The sequence below is a fragment of the Petaurus breviceps genome, unplaced genomic scaffold, assembly GCF_028583685.1.
Source record: "Petaurus breviceps papuanus isolate PSGF00001 unplaced genomic scaffold, PetGlider_PUasm1.0 91041, whole genome shotgun sequence".
Taxonomy (NCBI): Eukaryota; Metazoa; Chordata; class Mammalia; order Diprotodontia; family Petauridae; genus Petaurus; species Petaurus breviceps.
The window spans coordinates 22,157,285-22,172,040 of record NW_027187400.1 but is presented as its reverse complement, the minus strand read 5'-3'; the positions used below and the strand labels follow the sequence as shown (position 1 = coordinate 22,172,040).

At 42.4% G+C, this 14,756-nt stretch overlaps 1 protein-coding gene across 1 annotated transcript in view; it reads left to right on the top strand.

Annotated features, from left to right (window-relative positions):
- TNFRSF8 (TNF receptor superfamily member 8) overlaps nt 1-14,756 on the top strand; it is a 73,789-nt gene that overhangs the window by 39,958 nt on the left and 19,075 nt on the right. Inside the window, exons 4-6 of the mRNA XM_069078300.1 lie at nt 1,912-2,064; nt 11,098-11,191; nt 12,197-12,306. Of these exons, the coding sequence (XP_068934401.1) occupies nt 1,912-2,064; nt 11,098-11,191; nt 12,197-12,306 (357 nt within the window). The remainder of the gene's footprint in view (nt 1-1,911; nt 2,065-11,097; nt 11,192-12,196; nt 12,307-14,756) is intronic.

The window sequence follows — 14,756 nt, the reverse complement described above, 5'->3', positions numbered from 1 at the left end:
GGCTCATTGTCTGAAGTGTAGCTACTAGGTGGTGAATTGTTGTTTTTTTGGGGGGTGCATAGTAGCTTATGAAGAGAACTGACTACTAAAAAAATGAAGGAGCTGTGATTTGTGAGTCAGGGGAAGCAGCACCCATGCTGGTGAAATCATGGATCTTTGGAAATATCGAGGAAGTGTTTGTTATAATAGAAAAAATAACCTCTTAGATTGGTGTATTTCAGAGCACATTCCATCCATCCATCCATCCATCCATTCATTCAATCATGCATTCATTTAACACACATGCCAATGGTCTACTATGTGCAAGGCTCGATGTTTGGGGGCTATTAGGAAGATACAGAAATGAATAAAACATGATCCCTACCTTCAGAGAGGTTATAGTCTAGTAAAGGAAACCAGACATGAAAGCCCAATCATTATAGCACCAAGCAAAATAGGATGAGTTCATATAGGAAATGCAGAGTGCTCGTAAGATCTGACAAAGAAGTCCACCACTGCTCAGGGTTAAGAGGGTAGGAGTCAGAGAAGGTTTCATAGAGGAAACAGCATTTGAATTGGACTTGATGCATGGGCAGGACTTTGATATGCAGTGGTATACCAAGAGAACTTTTTTAGGTGGAGAAAGTTTTGTGAGCAAATGTGCAGAGGTCAGAAAGGGAGGACAATGTCGAATGACTTCATATTTGGTTGATGTTGTGATATAGCAATTGTTTTCAACTTAGCTTTTTTAGGCAATGTGATCTTAGGCTGCGTTAAGAGGGAAATAGCATCCAGGACAAGGAAAACTATGGTGCTACAAGTGGCATTATGTGATGGGGGCATCAACTATGTGAAGGGGATTAGGGTGAAATAAAGCTGGAAAGATAGAATGGAGAACCTTTCATGTAGGTGGAAAATCAAGATTTTTATCTAGTAGGTAGTAGGGAGCCATAAAAAGTGTTTGAGGAGTGTCAGGATCAGATTTGTTCATTAAGAAGATTATTTGGACAATAGGCAAGGGATAGGTGTGAAAGAGGAAAGACTAGAAAATGGAGATTAGTTAGGAAGTTATTCAAGTAGGCCTACTGAGAGGCATTGAGGATTTCAACTGGGCTGGTGACAGTGGGATGGGGAAAGAGGGAAGAGGGGAGAGATTTTGTGGAGGTAGAATGGGCTAGACTTGGAGAATGAGTGAGTGTGTGAAGGACAAGGGAGAGGGAGGAGTCATGATAACCTCAAGGTTTCTGGAGGGTAGTGGAATGGTAACAGAAATAGAAATTCATCAGGAGGAACCGGTTTGTAGGGCGTGGTGTGGACCTCAATGGAAGTATATGAACTTGTCTTTGAATGAACAAAATAATGCATGTGAGAGTATTTTGGAAAGCATAAAACAATTCATAGGGTCATAAATTTAGACCAAGTTCTTCCTGACTCCAGGTCTAGTTTTCTATCAACTATGCCACCCAACTTCTAAAGAAAGCTGCTCTCACTTCTCAGACTCTCCTCCAATCCAATCCAGTCCAGTTCAGTCCAATCCAATCCAATCCAATCCAGTCCAATCCAATCCAATCCAGTCCAATCCAGTCCAGTCCAATCCAATCCAATCCAGTCCAGTCCAATCCAATCCAATTCAATAATCATTGATTCAATGTATACTAGGTGTAACACACTGTGCTAAGATCTGGATATACAAAGATAAAAGGAAAAACTATGACTCCTCACATGGAGTTTTATATTCCACTGAAATTGCCTCTCTGAAAAATACTGGCTGCTCTCAGGCCACTGGATAATTGTCACCCCCCCCCCCCCATTTCTCCCACTCTTGTAGTTCCTTTGTTTTCATCCCCAAACTCTGTTATATCTCCAGACTTCCCTCTATTGACCGCTTTGTTCAAGCTCCATCAAATTGTGTTTGAATGGTCTCTTCTCTAGATGACCTTGTGGAGAAGAAGCCTTGTACCTGGGACTCCCCTCGGGTGTGTGAATGCCAGGAAGGCATGTTCTGTGTCACACCAGTCACCTACACCTGTGCGCGTTGTATGAAACACTCCCTGTGCCCGCCGGGGACCAGAGTCAAACACCAAGGTAGGGAATCCTCCAGCTCTCTCCTCCCCTGCAGCCATTCTACTTCTCCCCACCAGAGGCTCCAGATCCCCCCAGTCCCCTGGGAGTGAGTGACCCTTAGTTGCTAAGTCTGCTGGGCCAGTTACTTGGGTGTTGTTACCCTTTGGTACAATTGGTTTGGATGACAGATAGAATAAACACTCCTTCAAAACAAGCTTGAAAGGGTGGGCCTGTCTGGTTTTCTCTTTAAGAATGTTGGCTGATAATTATTCTACTGCTGAGAATCACAGATTTAGAGTTGAAAGTAGTCTCCTGTATCTTCTAGTTCAGCCCTCTCGTTTTGCAGATGAGGAAACTGAGCCCCAGAGAGTTAAGGGATTTGCCCAAGATCACACAATTTAAAATATGATAAAACAAACCATTCAAACCCAGGTCTTTTTTGGGGGGAGGGAGGTAGGGAACATAATTGTGATTTCATCTATGTAGACAACACCCATTGAGGAAACACCCTTCACCAATGTAGATTGGCAACTCTCTTGCAACCTGTAGCCTTAGAGAGCTTTGTACTCAGTGTAGAGCACTGAGAGGTTTACTGATTAGCCCAGGGCCGCCCAGGCAGAGTTTGAATTCAGTTCTACCTGATTTCTAGGCTAGTTCTGTAACCACACCATGCTTCCTCTTCAATCAATCCATTGATCAACAAGTATGTATTACCCATATATTCTCTCTTGTTAGAATGTAAGATCCTTGACAGCAAGCACAGGTTCACTTTTGTCTCTATCCCAGAACTGAGCGCCATCCTTGCCCTCAAGGGTCTTACATTCTAACAAGAGAGACAATATGTACAGCACATCCAGAGATAGAATAACAATATATTGTTAATAGTATTATGTCATATCATTAATAATAAACATAATATCTGATATAGTAATATATTGTGATAATATAGAAATAATGTAACACTTTTGTATTTATATAGCTCTTTAATGTTTGAAGAATGTTACATATCTCATTTGATCCTCAGCACTCTATAAGAAAGGGGTTATTATTACCCTGATTTTATAAGGAAACTGAGGCTGAGGGAGGTTAAGCTTGGACAAGGTGACCTTATACAGCACTCTAAGCTCTAAATCTGTGAATCTATGGAAATGTAAACTGCCATTCACATAAGAAATGTGAAATTGGGGAAATTGTAAGAAATTGGGGAAAAAGTAAGTAGGGGGATAAGTAGGGGGATCACGGAAGGCTATCTGTAGGAGGAAGTACCTGAGCTGAGCCTTGAAGGGAGGAAGTTCTTCCCCCAATCCTTTAGATTTCAGGTAGATTACTATATTATTACTATATATAATATAGAGTTACTATATGTAATATATTACTATATTATTACTTTATGTAATGTAGCCACTATATGTAATACTATTTATAATATTACATTATAGTAATAGTATTATTTATATTTATATATATATAATACATATTATAGTAAGTATAGTATTACATTATAGTTATATTATTACTATAATTGAGGGAATAAAGTACAGTGGGGCTATTGTTAGAATTGACCTTGTGATGATGCCAGAGGTTCATAGGATGAGTAGAATGAAAGTTTCTTGAGGACAGGGACTGTTTTCATTTTTGTCTATTTCTCCAATGCCTAAGACAGTGCCTGGCACATAGCAGATGCTTGAATGTTCACTGAATGAAAAACGGACCACAAATGTGAAGGTTGAGTTCCCAAAGCCTGGAAAACACATGGAAAATGTTAGGACTATCATTCTAAAATGTAGTTTGTGCTAGTTTCCCGACTGGAAATAGACAAAAAGAAGACATCTTGGCCAAGGGTCTGGGCACTAGGCTTGGGGGTATGGGGTTCTAGTTTTCCTCAACTTGCTGAATGAGTTTTTGATAAAATCCTTCCATTCTTAGGGACAAGGTAGAGGGATGACCCTTAGACAGTGATACAGAGCTGCCTGAATGCTGATGTCACATTGGAAGGAGTCACTAGAGGACTGCCCCAAAGAGCTGAGTGTGAGCCGCTTCTGTTTAACATTTTCAGTCATGTTAAGCACAGAGTTGTGAAGAGAGCACTGACTAAGTGTCAGAAAACCTGGGTCCAAGTCCCATCTCTGATCCATACTGGCTCTGTGACCCTGGGCAAATTACTTAACCGCTCAGTGCCCTGAGGTAACTCTAAAACTAGAAGTCCCAGAACTGTTGGCATTCTGTATCAGTTGCGAGTTTCCTTTACTGATGGGATCACAAATCTACATGCCTCTGCCCCCACCAAAAATGACTTGGATATAAAGGCCTAGATAGTATGCTTATCAGATCTGCAGATGACACAGATCTGGGAGAGACAGTGAACGCTAACACTGGATGACAGATCCAAAATCATCTTGACAGACTTTAGACCCAACTGATAAAATAAAATTTAATAAATGCAAAGTGCAAGTGTGGGTTCAAAAAATAAATTCCTAAGCATAAGATCAGCTAAGGTTTACCAAGACAATTGATGATATTAAAGATATCTGGACTTTTCTTTTATTGTAAGCTCTATATGGGTCTACAGAGTGATATGCCGGCTAAGAATGTAGAGAAGCATATAAGGGACTTTGTATAGTCTTGCTGTTCTCTGCTGTGGTCAGACATCAGGAGCATTGTGTTCAGCTAGGGGTGTCATATTTTAAGGACAATGATAAGCTCTAGAAAATTCAGAGCAGAACAACTAGAATGGTAAATGGTCTTGAGTTCAACCATAAAAGAATTGGTTGAAAGAATTAGGAATATAGAACCTGGAGAAGACTCAGGGCAAGATGTTTGGGGAGAGGGGAAAGGGGTGGATGGGGCATGACAGTTACCTTCATGGTTATAAAGGGCTTTATATTAGGGAAGGATCAGACCTATTCTGATTCAGAGGGCAGATTCAGGAGCCACAAAAAAGCATATTTAGACTAAATATAAAGGGAAAACTTACTAACAATGGGAGCTGTCCTAAAGTGGAATGGCTTTAGGAGTTGGTGTTGGAGTTTAGGAGTTGGTGAAGACTCTTTGGAAGTCTTCAAAGGTTGGAAGATCCCTCATGGGGAGATGTCCTCATGGAGTATATTCTTGATCAGGTGAGATTACATGGCCTGAGAGTCACCTTCAGAATCTGAAATTCTGAGAATGTATTTGGTGCTAGGTGACCAGAGCAAATCACTGGCCTCACCTGGACTTTCTTTTTTTTTTTTTTTGCTTTTTTTGGAGGGGGAAGGAAGGGCAATTGGGGTTAAGTGACTTGCCCAAGGTCACACAACTAGTAAGTGTGTCAAGCATCTGAGGCTGGTTTTGAACTCAAGTACTCCTGACTCCAGGGCTGGTGCTCTATTCACTGTGCCACCTAGCTGCCCTGGACTTTCTTTTTCTAAGGAAGGAAAATGGTAGTGGAGTCTTTCATGGGTGAAAGTACCATCAGGTCAGTACACTGAATTTCTGTGGTGCTTCTTTCTCCCCTCACCCCCACCAATAGCATCTGGAAATCCCTTTAGCTTTATCTGACATCTGAAGAATGAGTTGAGGAACCAGAAATAGGCAAAGTGACAGGGTGATTAAAGTGCCTTGTTTCAGCCCTAGGTTCTTTGGGAACAGGGAGCCTGATCTTATCTATCATCAGCTTTGTTTCTTCCCTAATACACATCGTGGTACAGCATAGGAAGTCACATTACTCTTAGATCAGGAATGAACTGGAGTGCCCATCATGTTCAATCCCATTGGTTCTGGAGTCAGGAAACCTGTTCAAATCTTACCTCTGCTTCTTACTGCTTAGAAGGACCTTCAGGAAGTCACAACCTCCCTGGGCCTCAACTTCCTCAATTATAAAATGAAGTGGTTGGACAAGAGGGCCTCTGAGGTCACTTTCAGCTCAAGATCAATGATCTAATGCTCCCATCACTCATTCTACAGATGGAGAAACTGAGACCCAGAGAGCTGAAGTAGCACATTTTAGATAGCACGTTAAAGTTTGCTGAGTGTTTTATGCATGTGGTCTCATTAGATCCTCATAGCAACCCCCGGAGGTAGGTACTACAAGTGTTATGTTTTGCAAATGAGATAAATGAGGTTCAGAGAGTTACCTTCTATAACTGTCCATGTCAGGGACGTGCCCATAGTTACTCAGCTCAGAAACATTAGACTTCCACCACTTATCAATGCTATCTCTTGTTAACCTGGAAACTTAGTTAAAAGAGACAAACAGGCTAGGTGATACACAGTTTGTATTTATTACCTTAAAGGCAGACAGAGCTAGCCTACGTGTACATACAAGAAGTCAGGAGCTAAGTTCTGACTGTCTGAACAAAAGAATGAGAAAGCAGCTCATCTTATTAGGAAGTTTTTTGCTCAAGTCCTACCTACTGCTCCAGGTTCTGACCAGCAGAACCAAGCAAACAAAAGGCTAATCTTTTATGTTACAGCCATTGACAATCCTTGAAGACAATGATCCCATCCCCCATAAATCTTCACTTCTCCAGGCTAAGAATTCCCAGCCTGTCACCTCATCTTTACTGGACTAGTTTAATTGTCTAGTTTAGGAGAGCCAGGATTAGAGCTCAGATATCTTCAGTCCCTGTGATGAGTGTGTTCTGCTAAACCATAGGATCTCTTAAGCATGATGATGATGATGAAGATGATAGCGGTGATGATGGTGATGAAGATGATGAAGATGAAGATGATAGTGGTGATGATGATGATGAAGAAGTGATGATGGTGATGATGATGAAGATGATGATAAAGATGAAGAAGATGAAAATAATAGCAGTGATGATGGTGATGGTAATGAGGATGGTGATGATGAAGATGAAGATGATAGCGGTGATGATGATGAAGACGATGATAGTGGTGATGATGGTGATGATGAAGATGATGATGATAAAGATGAAGATGATGATGTTATTGAAGCTAGCATTGGTAAAGCGCTTTAAGGTTCACAAAGCACTTTAGGTAGTAAAGAAGATTTCTTAAACACTTTCTATGTGCCAGGCATGGAGAAGCTCTGAGAATGCAAATACAAGTAAAAAGAAAGACAATGTATGCCCTCGAGGAGCTTACATCCTAACAGAAGAAGACAGCACACAAAAAGAAAACTGAAAAGCATTGAATAGGGGGAGTGATTTTGAAGTCCAGAGAAAGTCAGGAACAGGACCTGAAGTCAATAGGGAATGAAGGCAGGCCTGCCTGGACCCCTTCACAAAATGGAAGTTTCAGTAAGAACTCATCACCTTGAAAAGGCAGAGCAGGCCTTACTGAGGGATATTCCAGGGTCAGCAGGCTATAGAACTACTAGGCAGTGGTGAGGAACCTGTGGTGGCCTTGAGGCCACATATGGCCCTTTAGGTCCTCAAGTGTGGCCCTTTGACTGAATCCACTTCACTGAACAAATCCACTTACTAAAAGGATTAGTTAATAAATTACAAATAATTAATAAAAGATTTGTTCTGTGAAGTTTGGATTCAGTCAAAGGGCCAGAGTAGAGGGCTACATGTGGCCTTGAGGCTGCTGCAGATTCCCTATCACTGTTAGGATATAAGCCTTGGTCCTTACTTTCTTGTCCCTGCTTTCATGGAGCGCACCATCCATCCATTACCTCTTTTTTGTTTTTTGCTTTTTTTTTGGAGGGCAATTGGGGTTAAGTGACTTGCCCAAGGTCACATGGCTAGTTTTTTTGTGTTAAGTGTCTGAGGCTGGATCTGAACTCAAGTCCTCCTGACTCCAGGGCCTGCGCTCTATTCACTGCGCCACCTAGCCACTCCCATCCATTACCTCTTAACACAGAGGCAGCATGGTGTATGCTGGGAAAGATCATTGAATTTGAGTCAGTGGTTCAGATCTCAGTCCTCTCATTCCCTACCTATATGACCTTAGGCAAGTGGATCTCCTCCTTGGGCCTCAGTTTCCCTATCTGTAAAATGAGGTTCAGTTAGACTAGGTGACCTCTAAGATACCTTCCATCTCTACATCTACAACCCGATGACCAGCAAAGATCACTTTGTATCTTAGATCTAATTCTGTGATCTGATAATATGTAATAGTACAGGATTCACATTCAAAAGAAAATACTATGCAAAGAGTGAGAGACAAGGTCATTATTGATCCAGTGATGACCTCATTGACCAGTTTTGTCATCTATAAAGTGAAGGGATTAGACTAGACGAGGGACCTTCTAGCGCTGCAACCCTCCTTGGTTGTCTGGTTGGTTGTGCTGCCCCGAGAGGCCACAAGATGGCGCCAAAAATCCATTCACTTCTCCGTTCTCAACTCAGAGAACTCTCTTCCTTTAGATCATAAAATTAAAATTATAAGGGACCTGAGAAACCCACTAATTCAATACCTGTGTTTTGGAGCTAAGAACACTAGGACCGAGAGGAGATTTGTCCAAGATAGTTGAGTGGCGATTAAGTGGACCACAAGTGTCTGTCTATGTGCCAGGCTCAATGCTGGAAAGTGAAACATCCCTTGCCTTCAAGGAGCTTACATTCTAATAAGGGTAGACAAGCTGCATGAGAATAAATACAAGATTTGAACCCAGCTCTTCTGACTAAATCTTGTGGGGTTTTTTGCTAGGTCACAGGCCCATTATCTACCTTAAAGGCAACTGGCTCTCTGTTACCCAGAGCCATGTTCCAATTAGGGAAGACTTTTCAAGAGGGCAAGTTCTCTTGTAAATACACATCAGGCATTGTGCTAAGTGTAAGAGATACAAAGAAAGGTGAAAGACAACCCCTGTCCTCAAGGAGTTCACAGTCTAATGGGGGAGGCAACAGTCAAAGAACTGTGTACAAGTGAGCTTTAGGGAAGGATTGGTGATAATCACAGAGCAGAGGGAAGGCACCAAGACCAAGGAGGACTAGGAAATACTTCTTATTGAAAGTGGGAGGAAGTGGAGATAAGGAGGGAGAGAATCCAGGCCTGAGGACAGTGAAAATGCCGAGAGTCAAGAGGAGAGTCTTGTATGAGGGACTGTGAGGAGGTCAATGTTACTGGATCATAGTGGACATGCCAGGGAGGAAGGTATAAGACTGGAAAGATGGGGAGGGGGCAGGTTATGAAGCCTTTAAAAGCCAAACAGAGGATTTTAAAAAATTGATCCCGGAGGCAATAAGGAGCCATTGAAGCTTATTGAATAGGGGAATAAGACAGTCAGACCTCTGCCTTTGATAGCCAGAGGGAGGATGAACTGGAGTGGGGAGAAGCTTGAGGCAGACAGATCCATCAGCAGGTTATCGCAATAGTCCAGGCATGAGGAGATGGGGGGTGGGCAACAGGGAGAGAAGGGAGAGTGGACCTGAGAACATCTGTATAGGCCTGATAATTGACCCCCAGGGAGCTGAGGAGGTAGAGTAGATTGAGAAGAGGAGAGGCCCCAGGATGGAGCCATGGGGGACACCCCCGATTAGCAGGCACAACTTGGGTGAGCCTTTCATAGTAATAACTGACATTTCTACAGTGCTTGAAGGCTTGAATATGTTTTACAAAGAGTATCTCACTTAAGCCTCTCAATAGCACTGGGAGATGTGCGTTTTTATGGATAAGGAAAATCAAGGCTGAGGAGTTGAGTCTTCCCCCTGCTTGTGCGGCTGGTAAGTGTCCAAGAAGGACAAACTTGAAGTCCATCCCAGGCTGTCTCAGGGAGTTGAGAGTTGCCTAACCCATCTATCTAATCCCCCTAGATAACTTCCAGAAAGGATCTTCCTTGTCCTTCCAGCTGCTGGCCATCCATCTGATCAAGTGACATCATATTTGGAAAGTATTTAGCACGGTGCCCAGTGCATGGTAGGCCCATAATAAATACTGATTCCTTCCCTTCTCCAACAAAGACAGAATGAGACAGTGGAAGGTAGTGGCTCTGGAGTAGGGGTCTTGGATCAGCTCTCACCTTTGATGCTTATTGTTTTTGCGATGCTTCCTACCTCTGTTAACTTTGACAAGTTACTTGACCTCTCTGGGCCTCAATTTCCTCATTTGTAAAATGAGAGAATTAGACAAGACAGCCTCTGAGGCACCTTCCAGCTTTAGATCTGTGAGGCTGTCTGTGATAAGTAGGGTTCAAAGAGCCATGGGCTTGAAACCAGGAGTCCTGGGTTTGAATTCTACCACTGACTTGGAAAAGACACCTTTAGCAAGGCAGGGTGGTATGGTAAAAGGAAGAGAAGATTTGGAATCAGGACTTGTTCATTCATGAAACGAGGGGGGCTGAACTAGATGGCCCCAAAGGTCCTTTTGCTTCTTGATGTAGGATCTTGTAGGATCTTCTCTCCTACAATCTGAATCCAGGCATTCTGCTTAAGCATTTACTATAGTGTCTAGAACATAATAGGTGCTTAATAAATGTTTATTGATTGACTGACCTAATGATGATTTAACAAAGACAAAGTGAAATCAGTCAGTCAACAAACCTTTATTAATTTGTTTGTTATGTGCCAGGCACCATGCTAAGTGCAAAGTGGAAAAAAGTCCAGTCCCTGCCTTCAAGAGCTTACATTCTAATGGGAGAGTTGCCAATAAGCTGCCATTTATCGAGCATGTCCCCTCCCTTCTTTGTATCTTCGTTTCCTCATCTGGAGAACAAGGCACTAGGTGACCTTCCAAGGTTTCTTCCAGCTCTGATATCCTGTGGTTCTGTGAAGGCCTAGAAAAGAAATTTGATTCATCTGACCCTCAATGTTAATCAACTCATAGCTATCTATCTGTTCTCTGGGATAGAAATCTCTAGGTCAGACAATGTATATTTTGGAGCACTTCTTCCTGAGTTCCCCAGCATCCGAAGAACAGCTCCATCTCCTCTTTCCAAAAATACTGGGACTGGGGTGGCTAGGTGGCCAGCACCAGCCCTGGAGTTAGGAGGACATGAGTTCAAATCCGGCCTCAGACACGTAACACTTACTAGTCATGTGACCTTGGGCAAGTCACTTAACCCCAATTGCCCTGCCCCCCCCTCTCCAAAAAACAAACCAACAAAAAAACCCAAAATACTGGGACTATTCGCGGTAATACTGATGGGGGAGTTGCTTCCATCCACAGGCACCCCGGAGAACAACACTGTTTGTGAGCCCTGCCCCCCTGGGACCTTTTCCAACCACAGTTCCAGTGCCAAGGATTGCCAGCCTCACACCAGGTAACCCCAGAGCTCCCCTGCACAGTCTCAAGGTGAGCTGGAGAGGAGCTTTCCGAGGGCAGGAGGATGGACCAGATGGCCTCTGGGGGTCCCTTTCTGCTTGAAGAGCAGGGATTCTGTGATTAAGTCAGAAATAAGGCAGAGTAGAATCAGGTGCTAAACTGGGTGGTCCAGATGCAGACCCTTCCCTGGAATTCAGGGAAGAGAGTGATATAGGCTGGAATACTTGCATACAATAGGGAAGGCTTCCTAGAGGAAGTGGGTCTTGGGGGAGTGGATGGAATTCTTCTGTCATCCCAAAGCCAGTGGCGCAGCTGTCCCAAATGCTGCCTGGAGGCACTGGAGGGGTCTGGTGCCTCCTTCTAAAGGCTTCCAGAAGGGAATATTGTCTTTCTGCCAGGAGGGGTCTTCAGATTGGGTGAGGGCATGACCAATCCGTGGCCTTACCATTTGGCATACAGGATGAACTCAAGAAGGGATACTTTTTTTATTGGTTGGTCATAGTGGACCATAGGGGGTGGAATATCATATCCTCTCTGGACTGGCACACCTGTCTCTAACCTATGTCATGTGTTACTACTTGTATGACCTTGGGCAAATCATTTAACCTTTCTGGGCCTCAGTTTCCTCATCTGTAAGACAAGAAGGGTGGACTTAATGGCCTTTGAAGTTCCTTTTAGCTCTAGAACTAGGAGCCTTGACTCTAAAGTCTTGACTCATTTACTCCTTCCTTCATGGGAAAAGGGTGATGAGACATGATTTCCTCCTATATTATCTCTGGGTACCAAGCTTCTCTGCCATTAGTAGACAGGTGCCTGGTTTCCCTTTTTCCTTATCTGTGGCATGTGCTAGATAGTAAGTCAATCTCTCATCCCTTGCCTAGCTATTCAGCCAGGCAGGGAGATAAGAGATTGACAGAAGGGGGATGCCACCCATGACAATGTCTGCTCTGACCTGGATCCATCAACCTTCATCACCAGCCTACACTATCTCCCTCACTGTTAGGATCCCAGGTACTACACACCCTTCCAACACCACAGCTCGCCCCTCCGACTGGAGTTCAACCCATGACATTGGGACTCTCTCACCATCTCTCACTGGAAGACCCAATCCAGGTAATTCCTTGTGAAGGTTCTGTTTCTTATGGAGTAGGCCAGTGGAGACCTTCCTACCCCAAAGGCAAAGGGGTCTACACCCAGGAAATTCAGGGTAGGAGTTGGGGAGAGATCATTCTTCCTTTACTAACATTTCCCAGGAAAACCTGAGGACAAGAGGCAGTGTGGTACAATGGTGAGAGTGCTAGACTTGGGGGTAAGAGAACCTGAGCTTAAATCCCACTTCTGGTGCTCATGTGACTTGAGACAAGTCTCTCTAGGCCTCAGTTTACCCCAACTTTAAAATGAGGGAGTTGGATGGCTTCTAGAGCTATAATCCAACAACTTGATGGTCTGTAAGATGTTTTCCGTCTTAATCTATGATCCTGTGATCTTGGACACTCTGGCCTGACCTCTTAGGAACCTCTAACAAGAGTTGGAGGAGAGGGGGTGGTACCTCTCCCTGGAACTGCAATTGATCATTGGAGGCTGGGAGGTAGGTTTCATTAGACTTTTGGGATCAGCACATTCCTAACCTTGTCCTTCTCTCCCCTCTCCCTTTCCTTTCTAGGTGTCCTCAGGCCTTTGTGATCAGTACATTTCTAACCTTGACTCTCTTTCTCTCCTTCCTTCCTTCCTTCCTTCCTTCCTTCCTTCCTTCCTTCCTTCCTTTCATCCTTCCTTCCTTCCTTCCTTTCTTCCTTCCTTTCTCTTTCTTTCTTCCTTTCTTTTTCTTTCTTTTTCTTTCTTTCTTTCTTTCTTTCTTTCTTTCTTTCTTTCTTTCTTTCTTTCTTTCTTTCTTTCTTCCTTCTTAAAAAAGAATTCTCTATGTCATAGATTTTTATATCACTTTGTAGATTTCTAATCCTTCTCTACCTAAAGCACAATCTCTTGTGACAAATAAAAAAGAAAGAAGGAAAAGAAAACAGATCAGCAAACATGGTGGACACATGGACTGATATGACTGTATATGTAATGTTCTACATCCATAGTTCCCCGCTTCTGCAGAGGTCCAACCCTTTCTTTTCATGGGATTTGTGAATGGATACAGTATGGAAAAGGTCTAACTTTGGAATATGATCTGTCATTGAATCCTGATCCTAGCTGAATTTGGGAGTCATTGTACTTCTCTGGGCTTTTTCTGTGGGAGGTGGCCTAGATCAGAGCTTCTTAATTCAGGGGTCCAAAACCCCCCATAGAGTCTATAGATAGATTTCAAGGAGGCTGTGAACTTGGATAGGAAAAATATAAAATCTTTATTTCAATATGATTGGTTTCCTTGGGTAATTTTGTGAATTTTATTTTATTCATTTAAAAACATTATTCCCAGAAGTGATCCATAGGCTTTACCAGAGGGACCATGACAACAGTGCACAGTCTAAGGAATCTTAGACTAGATGATCTTCTTGAATTCCTGGCTCCCAAATCTATGATCCTCCAGGAATCCTAGCACAGGAAAACCCTATTGGTGGACCGATGAATGAGTGAAACTATTCTGGAAAGCAATCTGGAATTATACATAAAAAGTTATTAAACAGTGTATACCCTTTGATCCAATGACCACTATGAGATCTATACTAAAAAAAATCAGAGAAAGACAAAAAGATTGTATCTATACATAAATATTTAAAACAGCTCTTTTTGTGGTGGCTGTAACAAACAAACAGACTGGAAATTAAGGGGGTGCCCATCAACGGAGGGATGAATGAATAAAGCATAGTGTATGAATATGAGTACTCTTGTAAGAAACGAGAAACTAGATGATTTCAAATATGCCTGGAAAGACTATTTATAGGAACTGGTACAGACTGAAGTTAGCAGAGCAGAAGAACAATTTATACTTATGTTTAAATGTCAGAAAAATGAACAATTTTGAAGACTTTTATAAACTGACGAAGAATGAAATGAGCAGAACCGGGAAAACAATTTATACAGTAACAACAGACAACAAATCTAAAGCTGTAAAAACTATGATCAATGCTCTGCACATCCATGAATCCAAAGGACTGATGATGAAAGATGCTCTCTACCTTCTGATAGAGAGGTGAAGGATTCGGGGTGCAGAACAAGATGTGTTTTTTGAATGTAGCAAATGAGGAGATTTATTTTGTTAATTATACACATTTGTCACAAGGGATTTGGTTTTCTTTTCTCTTTTTTCCCCAGTGGGAAAGGGGTTGGGAGGGAAAGAAAATTTTCTGTTCATTAAAAAAAAATTTCAAAATGGAAAAATTGGGGGGTTACAGGTGTGGAATGTTGTATGAACTTTCAAATGAGCTCAGTGTATTGTTAGTTTGGTAGAGTTCTCACAAGGTAAGGGTAATTTGGAAAAGTTTGTAATATAAGAATAAAATAGATTAATGCAACAAAAGATAGAGAAGGGAAAAGGAGGGAGGGAGAGGAAAGAGAAAGAAAGAAAGAAAGAAAGAAAGAAAGAAAGAAAGAAAGAAAGAAAGAAAGAAAGAAAGAAA